Source organism: Furipterus horrens, unplaced genomic scaffold (genome assembly GCF_987537825.1).
Source record: "Furipterus horrens unplaced genomic scaffold, mFurHor1.1.pri manual_scaffold_4, whole genome shotgun sequence".
Classification (NCBI taxonomy): domain Eukaryota; kingdom Metazoa; phylum Chordata; class Mammalia; order Chiroptera; family Furipteridae; genus Furipterus; species Furipterus horrens.
This window is the reverse complement of record NW_028327174.1, coordinates 157,905,253-157,923,108: the sequence shown is the minus strand read 5'-3', so window position 1 is coordinate 157,923,108 and position 17,856 is coordinate 157,905,253. Positions and strand designations below refer to the sequence as shown.

At 36.4% G+C, this 17,856-nt stretch overlaps 1 protein-coding gene across 1 annotated transcript in view; it reads left to right on the top strand.

Moving 5' to 3' along the window:
• The window catches only part of CEMIP2 (cell migration inducing hyaluronidase 2), a 77,124-nt gene that overhangs the window by 45,176 nt on the left and 14,092 nt on the right, over positions 1–17,856 (top strand). The window contains exons 13-18 of the mRNA XM_090274171.1: positions 2,876–3,007; positions 4,117–4,152; positions 4,944–5,099; positions 7,331–7,508; positions 8,747–8,962; positions 12,337–12,545. Of these exons, the coding sequence (XP_090130297.1) occupies positions 2,876–3,007; positions 4,117–4,152; positions 4,944–5,099; positions 7,331–7,508; positions 8,747–8,962; positions 12,337–12,545 (927 nt within the window). The remainder of the gene's footprint in view (positions 1–2,875; positions 3,008–4,116; positions 4,153–4,943; positions 5,100–7,330; positions 7,509–8,746; positions 8,963–12,336; positions 12,546–17,856) is intronic.

Here is a 17,856-nt window from a genome sequence, read left to right as displayed (position 1 = left end):
ACCTAAGATGAAAATGGAGCATAGAGATGATGGCAGATTATGAACCAAGAAGAGAATATTATTTGACAGAACAGAGGAATCTTTGCTATGTGGTTGCTGCTACTATTTTAGTTTTAAGGAGTTTGTTATAACTTGTATGTGTACATTGCTAAGTTAATATTAATAGAGAAATCCTAAACACAACAAAATTGACTCTCTTCCCTGCCTTAAAAAATTGTGTGTGTGTGTATGGATGAGGACATATATTTGAGAATCCATTTTTATTTTAATGAGACTTAATGATAAAACAATTTACCCTTAATGGCCCAAGAAGTTTTTTATAGGGTATATGTATATGATACTATAATCTAATTTTTTCTCTGCTCTCTATTATTTCTTTTACCAGTTTATAAATGCATTCATCTTGGTAAGGAATTAGACTCTAATTGGAAGTGGTTATTGAAAAGAATTGATTATAGATGAGAGTAACAAGACGCTTGGCAGCTGGTGTATACACTTAATTTGTTTCTCATGTATAGAATATGCCCAAATGTATTCATGCAGTCCAGACATGAGTAAAAATAATAATACTAACATGAGTGAGTAATCAGTCAGCCAGTGAGTTAAACATCAGGCTCATGGGATCCAGAAGATCGTAAGGGAAGTTGACTCAATAGTTAATCAGATGAGCCTTTCCTTGTGTCTTCTAGATGTGAAATTACAGGAATCCAAAGATGCGAAATTTTAACTCCAGAAAATTCTTAGTTTGGGATTGGGAAATTTCATCTGAAAGTGAAAAATCATAAGAACCAACAAGTACATTTAAAGCCAAGGACAATTAAGGGAAAAGGTTGGGAAGGTTGCTGAAAACTTGGAAATGAGGATGATGAGAAATTGGGAAAGTTGACTCTTGTTTTTCACACACCAAGTGGGGAAGAGGATGACAAGAAAGTGTAACCAAGCAAGTGGTCAATTATTGATTTATATGGATAAGAATTTCAGAAAAAATGAGATAGCTACAGCAGAGAATCAGATATTTTATTGGTACTATATTTTGGCTTTCTTTTAGAAAACTGCGTAGTTTTCTTTCCAGACTCTTCCATCTGCTTAATATTATATAATGACTACAAAGCTGTTTGGCAGCAACTACAATGCCAGAAGGGTGGGTGATGGTGTAGAGTCAAACTTTTCCTCCCTTAGGTTAGGGCTATTTAGTGTAAGGGGTCATATCCACAATTGAAGGGTGGATATAATGCTTTCCAGACCAGTCTCTTTACAGTCCATTTTCTACAAACCTTTCACCAGGTAGCAGGTAATGAGCAGTTAAAAAAAAAAAAAAAGAAATCTGGTCATATCACTTATCTGAGTCCATGTTTCTGATGACTTTTCATCATGTCTATCTACAACATATATTTTTCTGTCTATTCACCCACTTCATTGAGGTGTGATTTACATGGCAAAAGTTGTGTATTTTTAATGTAGGTACAACTCACTGATATTTTTAATGTAGGTACAACTCACTGACTTGGGACATAAGTACACACCTGTGAGATCGTTACCACCATCAAGGCCATAGACCTATTCATCACCTCCTAAAGTTTCCTATGTCCTTTACTGTTATTATTTCCTATACTTTAAAATTTTTAAATTTTTTTATTATATGAACACTTACAGGATTACTCTCTTAGTAAATTTTAAGTATACAATACAGTGTTTTTAGGTATAAGCACTGTGCTGTATGGCAGATGTCTAGAGGTTATTTATCTTACATAACTAAAACTCTGTACACTTTGATCGTCACCTCCCCGTTCCCTCCTCAACCAGTCACTGGCAACCACCGTTCTACTCTCTGCTTCCCCTGTTGCATTTAGAATAAAGAACTACGTCATTGCCTGGTGCATGCCCACCTTTCTATCCTCTGCCCCTTGCTTCTTATTCTCCAGCCAAATCGCTTGTTCCTTGAATATACGAAGCTCACTCATGCCTAAGGGCAGTGGTACTACATATCCTCTGTGCATAGCTTCTTCTGTCATACACATTTAGTGAGCACCTACTGTGTGCCAGCAACTGGGAGTACCGTTTATACAAATGATGTTTCTTGATTGTATGGAAAGTTCAACTTGCTGAATTGGTTTCTGAAAAACTGTTTAGTTGTCCGCTGTCTGACCCCCGCCCTCCCTCCCCTGACCCCCGGTGCCTTGTAAGGTTAAGATGGAAATGATTTTCTAAAAATTAGATAGCCTTATGGTGTTATTTATTTGAGTTGTTATAGTGGACATTTGACACAATTTTTTTGGACCTTTTTATTAAGATCCTGGTAAATATTTTAGAAGGAAGAGAAAGGTCAAATGTAGTTTTTATAATTAATAAGTCAATTAAAAACTTTTAAATCTAGTTCTTTTAAGATATTAAACCCAATTTTATCTGTATATCTAAGATATTTTACCAGCACACAATTGAATAACATTCAAATAACATTTTTCAGTTCAAATATATATGTGTTAAAATATATGATTAATTAATTTATTAAGTTTATATGAGTATCGTGGAGCTTTAGAATTGGTGAAAACATGTCAGTTTTTCTGGTTTGAGGGTTTTTTTAACTGGTTTTAGTGTTTAGAATGTTCTGCAGTGTCCATTTTTATTATATAAGTTGGTTAAAAAATAAATAAGATATGAAAGACATTCTCATATTTACATACAATTATGTTAATAAAATAATTATTTTCCCAAATAATTGAAATACAAATAATTAAATTGTATCTTAAGAGGGTTTTTTTTTTTTAACTTTTGGTCAAATATAAATCTTTTTGACACTTAATCTTACAATTGTAAATAATTGAAATCAATTGCCTTTTTATTACTTTTTTAAAAAGTTTTTTTTTTCAACCCCAAGGTTTCGGCCTCATCGGGATGGTGACCCTGAACAGCCACGTGTTGCTGCTGAAATCAACAGGCTCATTGCTTTTAAAAATAATGACCACGGAGCTTGGGTCAGAGGGGGAGACATTATCGTTAAGAATTCAGCGTGGGTGTTCTCTACAAAGTTACTATCTGATGACACTGATATATTTATGTTTTTAAGGCTATTTTGAAAAACCCAGTTGACTGAAAGTACAGTGGTGGTTTCTGGAATCATATTATTGTTACTAATAGACAGGACAAGCTCTGAGGAAGTATGCTAGCACTAACAGACAGCAAATGTTTGAAATCGTCTCCCTTGGCTGCTTTCATTGGAACCGAACTTGTCTGGTGACATGGAAGTTTTTTGATGAGATTGAACAGAAACTGGGAATTTAACTTTATATAACAAACAGGGTCTATGTCAGAGAACTAAATAAAGATTTTGAAACTACCTGGATTTTTTTTTCATTCCCTTTGGAAACTCAGTTTTTTTGATGCTCTTTTACTGCCAGTCAAAACAAAAGTTGTGAATTCCACCTTAATAAGTGTGTTGACTTATGTCTTTACATGACTCTAGGCAATAAGCATCTCACTTTTTCCATTTGTATAATTTTAGAAGTCTGATGTATATTGAGCTAAGATTTGGTATTCAAGGGTCTAGAAAAACTTTTTTTGGGGGCTGGCATTGACATTAGCTTCTTGGCATTTTATCATCATCTCTGACTTCTATTATGCAAAAAAAATGATATTATATTAAATCTGTAGAAATAGCTTGGGTATTAATGTTGAAAAGTTTTGAAGAGACTACTGTGATCTAATTGTTTTTAAAATTAATTACAAAACTAATAATTATAGCTAATACTTATATACTGCTTACTATGTGCTGGGCCTATTTTCTAAATTGCTGAAATTAATGAGTATGAATAATGCTCTTAAGTATCCTATGAGGAAGTTTAAATTATTTATTTTAACTTAGAGGTGAGAAAACTGAGTCAGGTGGAGTAATGTGCCCAAGGTCACACAGCTAGTAACTGGTAAAGCTGAGATTTGAACCAGGTGTCTTCACTGTGCAGTCTGTCCTTTTAGTTATTGGAAAGTGGAACTTATTTTTGTGGTCTTGGAGAGTAAACATTGGAATCTTCTGGATTTAGTGACAATTAAATATTGAGAGAATACCTCCTCTTATATGATGTGGTAAATTAAAATGTTCCCTCATCTTTTTTTCTCTTATAGCTTTGCAGATAATGGAATAGGACTCACTTTTGCCAGGTTTGTATTTTTTTACTTCTCTGATCTTAAAGCTGTAGGTAAAATAAATAACCATTGATTTAATTTTAATTTTAATTTTTTATTTTTTGGCTAACACACTGGAATGCTACATCATTTATTAGCATTAAAAAAACAACAACACCCTCTTCCTGATGCCACTAGAGGGCCAAAAGTATATTTTTAATGATAATTGAATTCATACCAAAGGAGTGGGTTAATATAGCTGAAATTCCACAGATGGGTAGGCCCATCATGTTTTTTTGCTTAGAAGAAACACTTGAGCATTACATTAAAGATCTTAAAAAGTATGGGAATAAAAAGGAAAGAAATAAAAGTTGGGAGCACATTAAATATTTTCTTTCTTAGAAGCTGGTCAAATTTCTCAGTGGTCTTTCAGAACTGAACTTTTTGTGTTATGTAGTATTCTGCAGATAAGTTATTTTCATTGCTATCTTAAACATGCTTGTCATCTGTTGTATTCTGGGCAAGTTTATTCTCTTCATTTGCAATACTGTTGCTTGAGACTAAAATATTCATTGCTGCTAAATTAAATTTAATTTGTTTAAATCTAATTTACACACCACTAATTTACAATACAATTCATTTGTATTTATAAAAGACAATATTTTCACAGTTTAGAAGCATTTTCTTATGACTCAATAATATGCATTAGTAAAGGCTCCTGGCTGCTTTGAAAGTTTTTAGCTATTTGAGTTAGAGCTTGCCTTCACTGGGGGGTCAGTATAGATTTCCTAGAATTGTGTGGTTAACGACTGTTCTCCTTTTAACAGTGATGGAAGCTTCCCAAGTGATGAAGGTTCTAGCCAGGTGGTGTCTGAGTCTCTCTTTGTCGGGGAGAGCAGAAATTACGGCTTTCTGGGTGGTCAGAACAAGTATGCAGGCATGGGTGGAATAGACCAGAAGCCTCGGACATTACCCAGGAATAAGTAAGCATTGCTTTACCACTAGAGCGTTAAATTTAAACAATAAATGAAAACCCCAATCTTTATGGAAGTTTCTGTAATAATTCTGGATGATTGGTTCTCACTGTGATGGTTATCCCACCATATTATTATTATAACTCTTATTATTATTACCGCTATTACTATTTGTGTATTATCCTCTGGAATTCTGGGGCATTAAGTATTAAGCAATTTATAGATTTCATTAATAATTTAATTACAAAAGAACCTGTCTTTTTTTTTTTTTTTTTTCATTCCTTATTTAAGGCCTTATATAAGCTGATGATTTTTTTTTCCCCTTTCTTTCTTGAGCCACAGAATGTTGCCAAACCATAAACTATGACATTAGGTCAGCTTTCCCTCAATTTGTGATGTTGGTTTTCAGAAATAGCCACTGGAAAAAGGAAATTACCTATTGAAAAGAGTCCTAGAAAATACGAGGTGATGGGTGCCAAAGCCGACTCAGACCTACCCACGGTTGTAAATTAACAGCATTTCAGATGCCGAAAGGCGTATGGGGGGAGACGTCTGACATGTTTTCTGTCAAAATAATCAAGAGTTATTAAAATAGCACTTAGCACTAGAAAGATTCTTCAGAGCTTTTAGGGAACTATTAACTAATTAATCCATCCTCAGTTCTGAGACACAGTTTATATAATAGTTGTCCTCATTTTCCTGGTGAGAAAACCAGGTGGAGAAAAACTCAGAGCTAACGTCGGTCATGAAGCGCCGGTCCCCTTAGTTATGCGGACATTGGGCTAGGATGGGCCAGGGGAACAGTGCAAGCAGACTCTTAGCTTTGGGAGCATGAGGGCTGGTGGGAGGGCTTTACTTGCTTCTGGCAGAAGGTGACCTATGCTTGGCCCCTGTTCCATGTGCTTGTCATTGGGGAAATATTGAACATCATTATATGCTACGTTCTGCATAGAACTCTTGTAAGACTATAGAAGCCAGTAGGAAAGGAACTTCGGTGGAATTTTAATAGCTAACATTTATTAAATCCTTATAATGTGTCCAGCCCTGTTCTCAATACTTTGTTACTCACTTAATCCACACAGAGCCCAATGAGGTGGGTATTGTCATCATCCCACTTTATAAATAACTTAATAAAAGTAGCTGAGGTGGGATTTAAACTGTTAAGTTTCACATTTCCATGCTTTTCGCATTTAGGCTATAGCTGCCTCTTGTAAACTGTAGATTAAAGAAGAAGTAACTGTCCTGGTTATGGGCTGCAGAATGATGGCAGCCAATTCAATTTTGTTCTTTTTATTTTTCATTAGCCTCCAGTTTTTTTTCAAAACACTGTTGCTTCCTTGCTAGGGAGGATTTTCCAAAAACATTCCTTATTGGTCAGTTGATCCAGTTTCATTTTACTGTGACTGTACAATCTTTTCTGTGAAAGAGAACCATTTTGGGATATATCCTTAGACGACATACATGAAGATGCATAGATTTTTTTAGCCAGGAAATTTGATATTTCTCTTCTAGCATATATTGTAAAACACTGCCAAGTTGTAAACTAATGAGTTGCTACAGAAGTCATCTGTAAAGCCATTAGAGAATTTAATGGGGGAGAAACCTAAGGGTTACAGAATATTATGGGTTTGTACATTAATTCTGGTTAATAATATATGATTAAAAGAGTTTGTCTTTGAACAGAAAGGAGGGAAATGAATATAACTAATTTCTAAATCTACCTAGCCATAGTAAGCCTTCAGGTATTACACTTTTGTACTTTAGAGTATATCGTTTTACCTTATTTCTATCATTTAGTGTCTTGAAAGGAGGCTCTCTCTGTTTAAGCACAGATTCATCTTTTGTTCTCATGTTAGAGATTTTGAAACCAAAACTAAAGTATATGAATTGCCAGATAAAAGGTCTTAAGTGGTTGATTTGAAGAAGCAAAAGTCGCCTCTTCAGAGAGGCTTCCATTCTGTTTGAAATAGCATCTGTCCTACCCATCCTAATGTAGTGCTGTGTTTTAACTGTCTCCATAGTAGTTATCTGTAATTATCCTTTGTTTTCCTATTTATTTGCCTTTCCTACTACAGTGTATATTTCAGTTGATTAGGTATCTTGTCTTGGTTACCAGTGTATTCTAGAGTTGTGTTTTGTGTACCCAGAATATTCAACAGTATGTATAAAACTGATATGTAAGTGAAGTGCTATTTAGGGGGTGGCCTATGTGCATTGAACAAAACCTTGTATTCCAACAGGACCTTCCCAATTAGAGGCTTTCAGATTTATGATGGGCCCATTCATCTCACCAAGTGCACATTCAAAAAATATGTGCCAACTGTAGATAGATACACCAGTGCTATTGGCTTCCTCATGAAGAATACCTGGCAGATAACCCCCAGAAATAACATCTCCCTTGTGAAGTTTGGTCCACATGTAAGTATGTTTTTATGGGTCCTGCATGGTGACTGTGGTGGGTGAAGGAGGACCAGCACACTCCCAAAGACAAAAACAGAAACAAAGGATTCATACCAAGTCTTTATGCCTGGGGGGAGAGATATATGCAATGCAATGAAACTCATAATTTCATTCACTCTGTCCCATGGAGTTTGAGGTGAGAATAGAAGCCCCATGCCACCTGGGGTGTTTTTTAACATTTAGGTAATAACTTGGAAAATAAAGTGATAATGTGGGGGTAGAGATTGTAGAGTTTCATAAGAACAAGAGGACATGATTTTGGGAAATTCAGTATAATGATCCATGAATAGATTTGGAATCTACATGGAATTTTACTTGTGTGCGGTCTGTTCTTCTGTGGATAGGCTAAAAGGTTGGGAAAGAAGAGGAATGCCAAGTGGTGTGAAATGAATTGTTTTATTGAAGGGCTTTACCAGCTTCTGGCAGAAGGTGACCTGTGCTTGGTCCCTGTCCCTTCTGCTTGTCATTGGGGAAATGCTGAACATCATTATATGCTGTGCTCTGTGTAGAATTTCTGTGAGTATGACCGTGGAAGCTAAAGCTAGTAGGAAAGGAACTTCATGGAATTTTAATAGCAACATTTGTTAAATGCTTATGATGTATCAGGCCCTGTACTAAATAAATACTTCATTATTCACACTAAGGCAATACTTACACTATGTTTTAATTTGGAACAATACTTATTTTTTGGTGGTAAGAACAAGTAACTAAAGCACTGGGAGAGAAATAAAATGATTTGTTTGGAAGTTAGAACTTGTATTTTTATTTAATTGAGGTATAATTTGTGTACGAGGAAATGCACAGATCTAAAGTGTGAAGTTTATAATTTTTAACAAATATGTATGACTGCTTAATTCCCCTTTCCACAACTGTTATAATTTCTCTTACTACAGTTTAATTTTGCCTGGAGAGCAGGTAATAGTTTTGAACTAGAAGAAAGCGAAACCACCAAAAATGATGTGTAACCTTTGCTAATTGAACTCCACAAGGCTTTGGAAATTTTTCACCCAACCATGTGATATTTAATGGGAAACTTTGGTCAAATGGGTGCCTTAGTTGACAGCTATGAACTGTGACTCAGAATGGTTTTAATCTCAAAGGAGTTGGCATGGATGTGCAAAAGGATCCTTGCAGGGGATGCTGACTGACAGTGGGAGCCCTCATTTTGAGATGTTCTTGTTTCTCACTGCTATCAGGTCTCTCTGAACGTCTTCTTTGGCAAGCCTGGCCCCTGGTTTGAAGATTGTGAGCTGGATGGTGATAAGAACTCCATATTCCATGACATTGATGGCTCTGTGACAGGATACAAGGACGCTTATGTGGGAAGAATTGACAACTACCTGATCCGCCATCCTAGCTGTGTAAATGTTACCAGGTGGAATGCAGTGGTGTGTAGTGGGAGCTATGCCCAGGTAGGCCACTGCATTAGGATGCCTGGTTCTTTACCAGCTCCTGACATCACTGCTTCTGGGAGGAGTGCTCTTCAGCCCTTCAGCATGATTGATACTTTCCAAAGCCTGATTTTCTTTAGAAAAAAAAGAAAGAATTCAGTAGGAACCATGGACTCAAGAGTTGTGTTTCAAGCTCCCAACTCTAAACCAATTTAACATGTGGAAATGTGAGTCCAGGAGAGACGAGTTGATTTGCCCTTGGTTAAACATGGTTGGGGTGTAGTTGGGGTGAGAGCCCATATATCCTGAGTCTTAGGCCAGAGTTTTACCATGCTCTAGCTCTGCTGCCTGAGAAGGAGCTTTATTGTTTGCTTTCAGGGACCTCATCTCTACTAAATATGGGAATCTGACTTTTGGGGCAGAATGTCAGTATCACATGGAAAGTGAGGTGTTCCCAGAGACAGAGCTGGGAATCAGAAATGAGTGGACAAGGAAGAATCCAAGGAAATTCTTTGTATTATATTATATACAATCTATTAATATGAAAATATGAATGGGATGGTGTAGATTGGGAAACACCTCTTTGGAAGCATTAAGCTAGTATGCATTTATTAACTGGATGCCCAGTGGAAGAGGATAGACTAATTTGGAAGACAGTAAGTTAAAAGCACAGATGCTTGAGTCAGACTTCCTGGATTTCAGTCTTGGCTTTATTATTTCCTTAAATATGAGTTGAGCAAGTTAATGAACTTCTCTGTGACTATACACAATGAGGATAATACTAGTTCTTCTCATAGGAAGCTTTTGTGAAGATGGGCTGCATGACTATATGTAAAGCATTTAGCCCATGACCTGGCACATAGTGAAGTGCTTGCTGCAATTAGTATTATTTGAGGAGCAGAGCTCTTAAGTTGCAATGATTTCAACAGCGATATTTGGATGGATGAAGAAGTTACAAATGGGGGTACCAGTGCCCAGAATGTTGAAGGAAGCAACGTTTTATTTTCATATATTAAACAATTAAATGGTAGGATTTAATAATAGACATCAAGGAAGAAAAAAGATAGAGGTAAAGAAGAATTAGAGCATGGACCGGAGAATTAGGGCAACAGCGAGGGACCTTCTGAGGCAAATTGGTCTCTGATAGTCCCAAAGGCAGTAAAGAAGCCTTCCTTGTTGGTTTACTGCTAAATGCTCTTATTTTTAAGGAGGGTTCTTGGGGAAGGGCAAGCCTGTGGTGAAGCCCGTTCCCTGAACTCTGGTGACTTTGTCTCTCAAGGGTGTGTTCATGGGCTTCTGCATTTCAACTTCTTGAGCCTCTTCTTGCTTTTAACCACTGAAGCCTTCTATAGTGGAAGCTTCTTGGAGGAGAATTCTTTATTGCTCTTCTGACTTTTGGATCATGACTGCTAAAGAATGCTATGATTCTTAAGTTAAAAAATAAAGATTTAAAAAGACTTTTATCTACAGACAAGACAAAACACTCAATAGGGATAAAGACTAGAGAGAGTTTGTGGTTTATTTTAATGTAATATTAGCTTCTTTGTTGTGGGGTTTCTCATTCACATTTATTTTATTCTTAATCATAATCACCTCCTAAATGTAAGTTGACTCATCAATACCTAATAAGTGATAGAAATTCTAGAGTTAAAATAAAACTAAGTTTTTAGTCCTATTGTAGCTGCAGTTTTAGTTAAAAATATTGCTATTTATGTGTATTCAAAGGTGCGTTTTTGTATCTATCTTTAAATGGTGTGTGTTCACTAATGAGAACTTAATAGTTTAAAATTTTTATCAATGGGTCTATAAACTCTTTGTTTCCTAATGTTTTTGAGACTGTGAACCTGATCCTTCTATCTTACAAACTAGGTAGTAATTCTATTTTTATTTCAAGATGAAGATATTTCCCCGGAGGCTCTGGGAATGGTAGGGTCACAAGTTAGAAATTTTCTTTTGAGAGTTTGGAATTTGGGCTGCGTGCTCAGCTCTGCAGCTGTGTGTTGTTGTTACTGAGCTAATGGATAATACTATATATTTTTAGGTAAAAGATAGAAGCAGTAGGATCTCAAGGCAGAGCAAATGTTATGAAGCTATTTGTAAATACAAATGGAATATCTGCTCTTTGATGACCCAGGGGCTAAAAGTGCTCAGGAAGAAAGATGGTAACATAATGAGAATTAAGGTTACATGTGCTACTTTAAATCCTCTTGGATTTGGAAGACAGCATTTTTTTAATATATATATGTGTGTGTGTGTGTGTGTGTGTATGTGTGTATGTGTATATATATGTTATTTACATATATATGTATTTGTACATACATACACATGCATATAATATGTAACCTACATTTATATGACCTATTATATATAAACTAATTATAAAATAAGCATATTTAATTATAATATAAATTATTTAAATAATATACACAATATATTCAAGTATATATTAAATATATATTTGCATGAAGACAGTCTCAAAATACATATTTCTGTCTCTTCATTTTAAATCTTTAGTAAGTCGTGTCAGTCGGGAAGAGTATTATATTGAAGGAGTCAGACATGAATGAGAGTTAAGAAGGTTTTCTGTCTCAAAGGATGTGTAATTGAGGAATTAGTTATGGACAAAACTGTAGAAATGATGGAAAGAGAAAAATAGAAGTATTGTGGCTTAAGTACAATATTTTGCAAATGTTTTAATACTTCTGGGGAAATCTGTTACAGGATACTCATTTGTTTCAGAAAATTGCTCTGAGATTGGTTATTTGGAGGGTGCATTCGGGGAAAGCTTTGTTTTGGCACAGCAAGGGGCTCAAATGCCACTGAATTAAATTCAGGACTTTCAAATATGTCTCAGTTTAATATGTTTTTCCAGTTTTTGCAGAGTGCTTTATAACCCCCCCTTGTTTTTTTTAAGGAGTGAAAAAATGACTTCTTGGGCTGTTGTAGGTCATGGAAAAATTGAAAGCCAAAACTAAGATATTTACATTTTTCCTCTCTTGTTTTAGAGGAAAGTCTCTCAGATTTGAGTAGAGGGTATCAGTTTTCACCTTAATTTACTAATTTCTTACATGTATATTCTTCAGTTGAGGGATTTCTTTGACAGACTGCATAAGCCACAGAGGTTTTATATTCTGATGAATAAGCTGGCCTGTCGTGGTGGAAGAGTTGATGACGGTCTTGGCTAGCAGAGCGCACGGTCTGTTTTTACCATTTCAATTTAAGCAGGCTTCATTGTAAGTGTGGCTTACGCTGAAGTTGGCTACTACTCATTTAGTCTGGCACAGATCACAGAATCTTTCTTTTGAAAGTAGAGACACTTGGATTTGTTCTGCAAATGTTTTTAGGTCTTTAAATTTTCATGCTCATCCCCTTAATTCTTAATTTACTTTTTGAAGGTCTATGTGCAGACATGGAGCACTCAGAATCTGACTATGACCATCACACGAGATGAGTATCCATCCCACCCGATGGTGCTTCGGGGCATTAACCAGAAGGCTGCCTTTCCACAGTACCAGCCTGTGATCATGCTGGAGAAGGGCTACACCATCCACTGGAATGGGCCGGCACCAAAGACTGTGTTTCTATACCTCATAAATTTCAACAAGTATGTTTCTATTACTGTTATTTCAGATAGTTGAACAAATAGGAATTTAGTGGAGAAAAATGATCACACATCTCTTCTGTAGCAAGTAAGAATTCTAGTTTCATGTGCTTTATTCCTCTTATGGGAAGGAATGTATGTTTTATGTCAATGTGATTAAGAGATTACACAAATTGAATCCTTTTTTTTTTTTTTAGATTTTATTCATTTAGTTTTAGAGAGGGGAAAAGGAGGGAGAAAGAGAGGAAGAGAAACATTAACATGTGGTTGCCTCTCTTGCACCCCCAACTGGGATCTGGCCCACAACCTGACCTGTGCCCTGACTGGGAATTGAACTGGTGACCCCTTGGATCCCAGGCTGGCACTCAAGCCACTGAGCCATACCAGGCAGAGCTGAATCCTTTCATTTTAAAAGCATTTCTCTTTCTCTGTGGTCAAGGTATTGTGTACAGAAAACCATTTACCAATAGGTTTTAATATAGTCTGTGGAGTACTTTTAATTCCCATTAGTTGGGATGAGAAGAAGCTTTATGTGGTGTCCCAACTGGGCAGTTGGTTACCTAGAAGATAAAAAGATTTTTTTTTATTTTGAGGCTAAGTTTAGATTTGACAGAAGAGAGTGGTGTGACTGATTAGTAATGTCTGCCATGGGTAGGAGGTGGAAGGGTTCTGGCATGAATGCCAGGTATGTACCACTCCTGCCTGAAAGCATCTTTCTGTTCCTTCTTGATTTCTCAGCTGTCGGCCAAATAATATCACTTACAGCCAAAGGCTCTGTTTTTACATTAATTTAATTAAGTGTTTACTGTGTGCCAGAAAATGTTGAGTGGGAAATATACTTGCCCTCTAGGAGCTCACAATATACAGGTAGAAAAAAACTCAAGAAAATCAATAAACCAACACAACTTTTTTTCAATGGACAAAGGATAAAGCAACTAATCCTGCCTAAGGGAGTTGGACCAGGCTGCCGCTGAGAAGTGGTACTAAGTGATCTGTCTTGTTACAAAGGCAACAGAGCTGGGGAAGGGCTAATTCTGTTCAGGGACTGATGGGTGCAGTGCAATCAGAGCGTAGGGTGTGTCAGGGGAAGTGACAGGAGGTGGAACTAGAAAGGAAGGAGGGTGCTCTTGAAAGGCAGAGTTAAATCAGTCTAGATATGTGTGGTGGTTAGCCCAGGGGACTATGAAACTGCTCAGATAAGAGGTGGACATAGGACGTTTAGGAAGTCAGTTATAAGTAGGTCACTTCCAAGAATCCGTGAACATCATGGTGGATGCTCTTGTTCTGAGATGTGAGGTCTCTGCCCCAAGCTCTCCACAGAACCAATACTGTTTCCCTCTGACACTTGTTGCTGCTTCTCTATGTCCTTGCTGGAGAGTCGCACCTCCACCTGCTGAGTCAATCAAGCCAAAAGCCCCAGGACTCATTCTTCTCTTTTCCTTTTTCTCGCCCTCTCATCAGTGACGTGACCAAACGCTGTTAGTCCTGTATCTTCAATGCTGTTCCAGTCACTCCATTTCTTTCCACCCCCACTGCTTGTGGCTGCGTTTAGACCATCATCACCATTTGTCTGGGTCCTACTTGGTCTTCCCACCTCCAGGCTTTAGTCCACATTGTGTCCAGGATTAGGTTTCTAAAAGCCAACCTGATATTATCACTCCCATCAGTGAGCTGCAGAGCAGTCTATGAAAGATACAAATGAGGTTGGAGAGGAATGATGAGAAATATCAGTGATCGCTAATCCAACAACTTTTATCTGGCAGGTTATGAATTTTAGGTGAGATATTACAACCAAATGGTATGTAGGGTTCTGTCAGTGTCATGCATAACTTTTGAACAAATACCAAGTAAAAACGTTATAGAGTGGAAAAAAGGCTGAAGCTAGAAGTTTCGAAAATCCACATGGGCTTGAAGTTCAGTCAGACTTTCCTTGTTTAATTAGCTGAAAGTTTATAAAAAATTACATCATGGGCTGAGGCAAGAGGAAGAGATGGACAATCTTATTTTTCCAAATTTAATATAATTATGAAGAGGTCATAGATTTTGTCATAGTGCCACTTCTGAAAATAACACTTTAAAAGTTATAAAAGCTGTACTTATTCATTAAACAAAATATAGGAAAATACAGAAAAACATAAAGTAAATTTAAATAACCTATAATTCCCCTAGACAGAGTGAGGCATTATAAATATTCCTAGTGTTCTCTTTCTCCACCCTCAGATGTTTTCTGAGCATTATAGATATATCAAAATTTATTTAACTACACGCTTCCCCCATTAACATTTAGGTTGTTTTCCTCCTGCCCACCCTTCCCTTTGCTATTATAAATATACCATAGCTAAAATTTTAAAAAGTTTTTATTCTGTTAGAGTCGTCACAATTTTTCCTCCTTTGCCCTCCTCCATCCACCCACTCCCTGGTCCCATGGTCCATCCCTTCTCAACTGTCCATGTCCATGGGTCATTCATACATGTCTTTTGACTAATCCCTTCCCCTTCTTCCACCAGTCCCCTCCTCCGCCCTTTCCTCTGGCAGCTGTCAGTCTGTTCCCTGTTTCCATGTCACCAGTTCTGTTTTGTTCTCAGTTTATATTGCTCATTAGATTCCTGTTATAAGTGAAATTATATGGTATTTGTCTTTCACTGACTGGCTTATTTCACTTAGCATAATACTCTCCAGTTCCATCCACTCTGTCCCAGAGGGTAGGAATTCCTTCTTCTTTCTTTGTGCTGCATAGTATTCCACTGCGTAAATGTATCACAGTTTTTTAGTTCATTCATTTACTGATGGGTACTTAGGCTGTTTCCAGCACTTGGTTATTGTAAATAGCACTGCTATGAACATAGAGGTACATAAGTTCTTTTAAATTAGTACTTTGGGATTCTTAGGGTATATTCCCAGGAGTGGAGTAGCTGCATCAAAAGGCAGGTCCATTTTTAATTTTTTGAGGAAATTCCATACTGTTTTCCACAGTGGCTGCACCAGTCTGCATTCCCACCAATGGTGCACTAGGGATCCCTTTTCTCCACATCCTCACCTGTGCTTGTTGTTTTTTAATTTATTAATGATGGCCATTCTGACAAGTGTGAAGTGATATCTCATTGTGATTTTAATTTACATCTCTCCAATGGCTGTGATGTTGAGCATTTTTTCACATGTCTGTGGACCATCTGTATGTCCTTCTTGGTGAGGTGTCTATTCAGGTCCTTTGCCCATTTTTTAATTGGTTTGTTTGTTGTCCTGGTGTTGAGTCATATGAGCTCTTTATATATTTTGGAGATCAAACCCTTGGCAAATATGTTTCCCCTATGGTGAGTTACCTTTTCATTTTGATGATGGTTTCTTTAGCCATGCAGAAGCTTTTTAATTTGATGTAGTCCCACCTGTTTATTTTTTCCTTTATAATCTTGCTCTAGGAGATTTATTGGCAAAAATATTGCTACATGGGATATCTGAAATTTTACTGCCTATATTTTCTGCTAGGACTTTTATGGTGTCACTACTCATATTTAAGTCTTTTATCCATTTTGAGTTTATTCTGGTGTATGGTGTAAGTTGATGGTCTAGTTTCTTTTTTTTGCATGTCCCTGTCCAGTTCTCCCAACACCATTTGTTGAAGAGGCTATTTTCACTCCATTGTATGCTCATGACCCCTTTGTCAAATATTAATTAGCCATAAAGACATGGGTTTATTTCTGGATTCTCTATTCTGTTCCATTGACCTGTGTGTCTGTTCTTATGCTAGTACCAGACTGTTTTGATTACATTGGCTTTGTAGTATATTTTGCTATCAGGTATTGTGATCCCTCCAACTTTGGTCTTCTTTCTCAAGATTGCTGTGGCTATTCAGGGTCTTTTTGGGTCTGTATACATTTTTGAAATATTTGATTTAGATTTGTGAAATATGCCATTGGTATTTTAATAGGAATAGTGATGAATCTATAGATTGCTTTGGGTAGTATGGACATTTTAATGGTGTTAATTCTTAACAATTCATGGACAGGGTTATTTGCCTCTATTTATTTGTAGCTTCCTCAATTTCTTTCTTCAGTGTTCTATAGTTTTCTGAGTACATGTCTTTTATTTTCGTGATTAGACTTATTCCTAGGTGATTTATTTATTTTTGTTGCCACAGTAAATGGGATTTTTTCTTAGTTTCCCTTTTTGATAGTTCATTGTTGCTGTACAAAAATGTCATCAATTTCTGAATACTGATTTTGTATCCTGCCATTTTGCCAAATTCACTTACTAGGTTGAGTAGTTTTTTTTGGTGGCGACTATATAGGGTTTTCTATGTACACTGTCATGTCATCTGTAAATAATGACACTTTCACTTCCTTCTTTCCAATTTGGATGTCTTTTATTTCTTCTTGTCTGATCGCTGTGGCTAGGACTTCCAGTACTATACTGAATAAGAGTGGTAAAAATGGACAGACACCCTTGTCTTGTTCCTGATCTTAAGGGAAACACTTTTAGTTTTTGCCTTTATTATGTTGAGGTATGCTCCTTCGCTTCCCACTTTGCTGAATGTTTTTATCATAAATGGGTGCTGGATTTTTTCAAATGCCTTTTCTGCATCTATTGATATGATCATGTGATTTTTGTTTCATTTTGTTTATGTGATGTATCACATTTATTGGTTTGTGATTATTGTACGATCCTTGCATCCCTGTAATAAATGCCACTTGATCATGGTGTATGATCTTTTCAATGTATTGCTGGATCCAGTTTGCTAGTATTTTGTTGAGGATTTTAGCACCTGTGTTCATCAGTGATATTGGCCTGTAGTTTTCGTTCATTGTTGTGTCTTTATGGGGTTTTGGGATTCGGATAATACTGGCCTCGTAAACAGAGTTTGGGAGTCTTACCTCTTCTTGAATTTTTTGGACTAGTTGAGAAGAATAGATATTAGTTCTTCTTTGAACGTTTGGTAAACTTCACCTGTGAAGCCAAGAACATATTTTTTTTAATACATTTTGATCTGCATTTTTAAGTATTCTTTAGTGGGAGTAGTAGGTGGAACCTATGTGAACAATTTTAAGGCCTTGTTACATATTGCTTAAAACTTCTTTAGAATGATTAAATTTATGGAAATAAATAGTGATGGTTGCACAACCTTGTGAATATACTTAATACCAGTGAACAACTGTAGAGTTAAAATGACTAAAATGGTAAACTTTATATTCATATTTTACCACAATTAAGATATACCTCGCCAAAAGGAAATGATAAAAAGGGGAAATGTTTTAATGGTTTTAAAAAGTATTAATTTTATATCTAAGGATTTTAGGTAGGAAAAAACACTATGGTATGT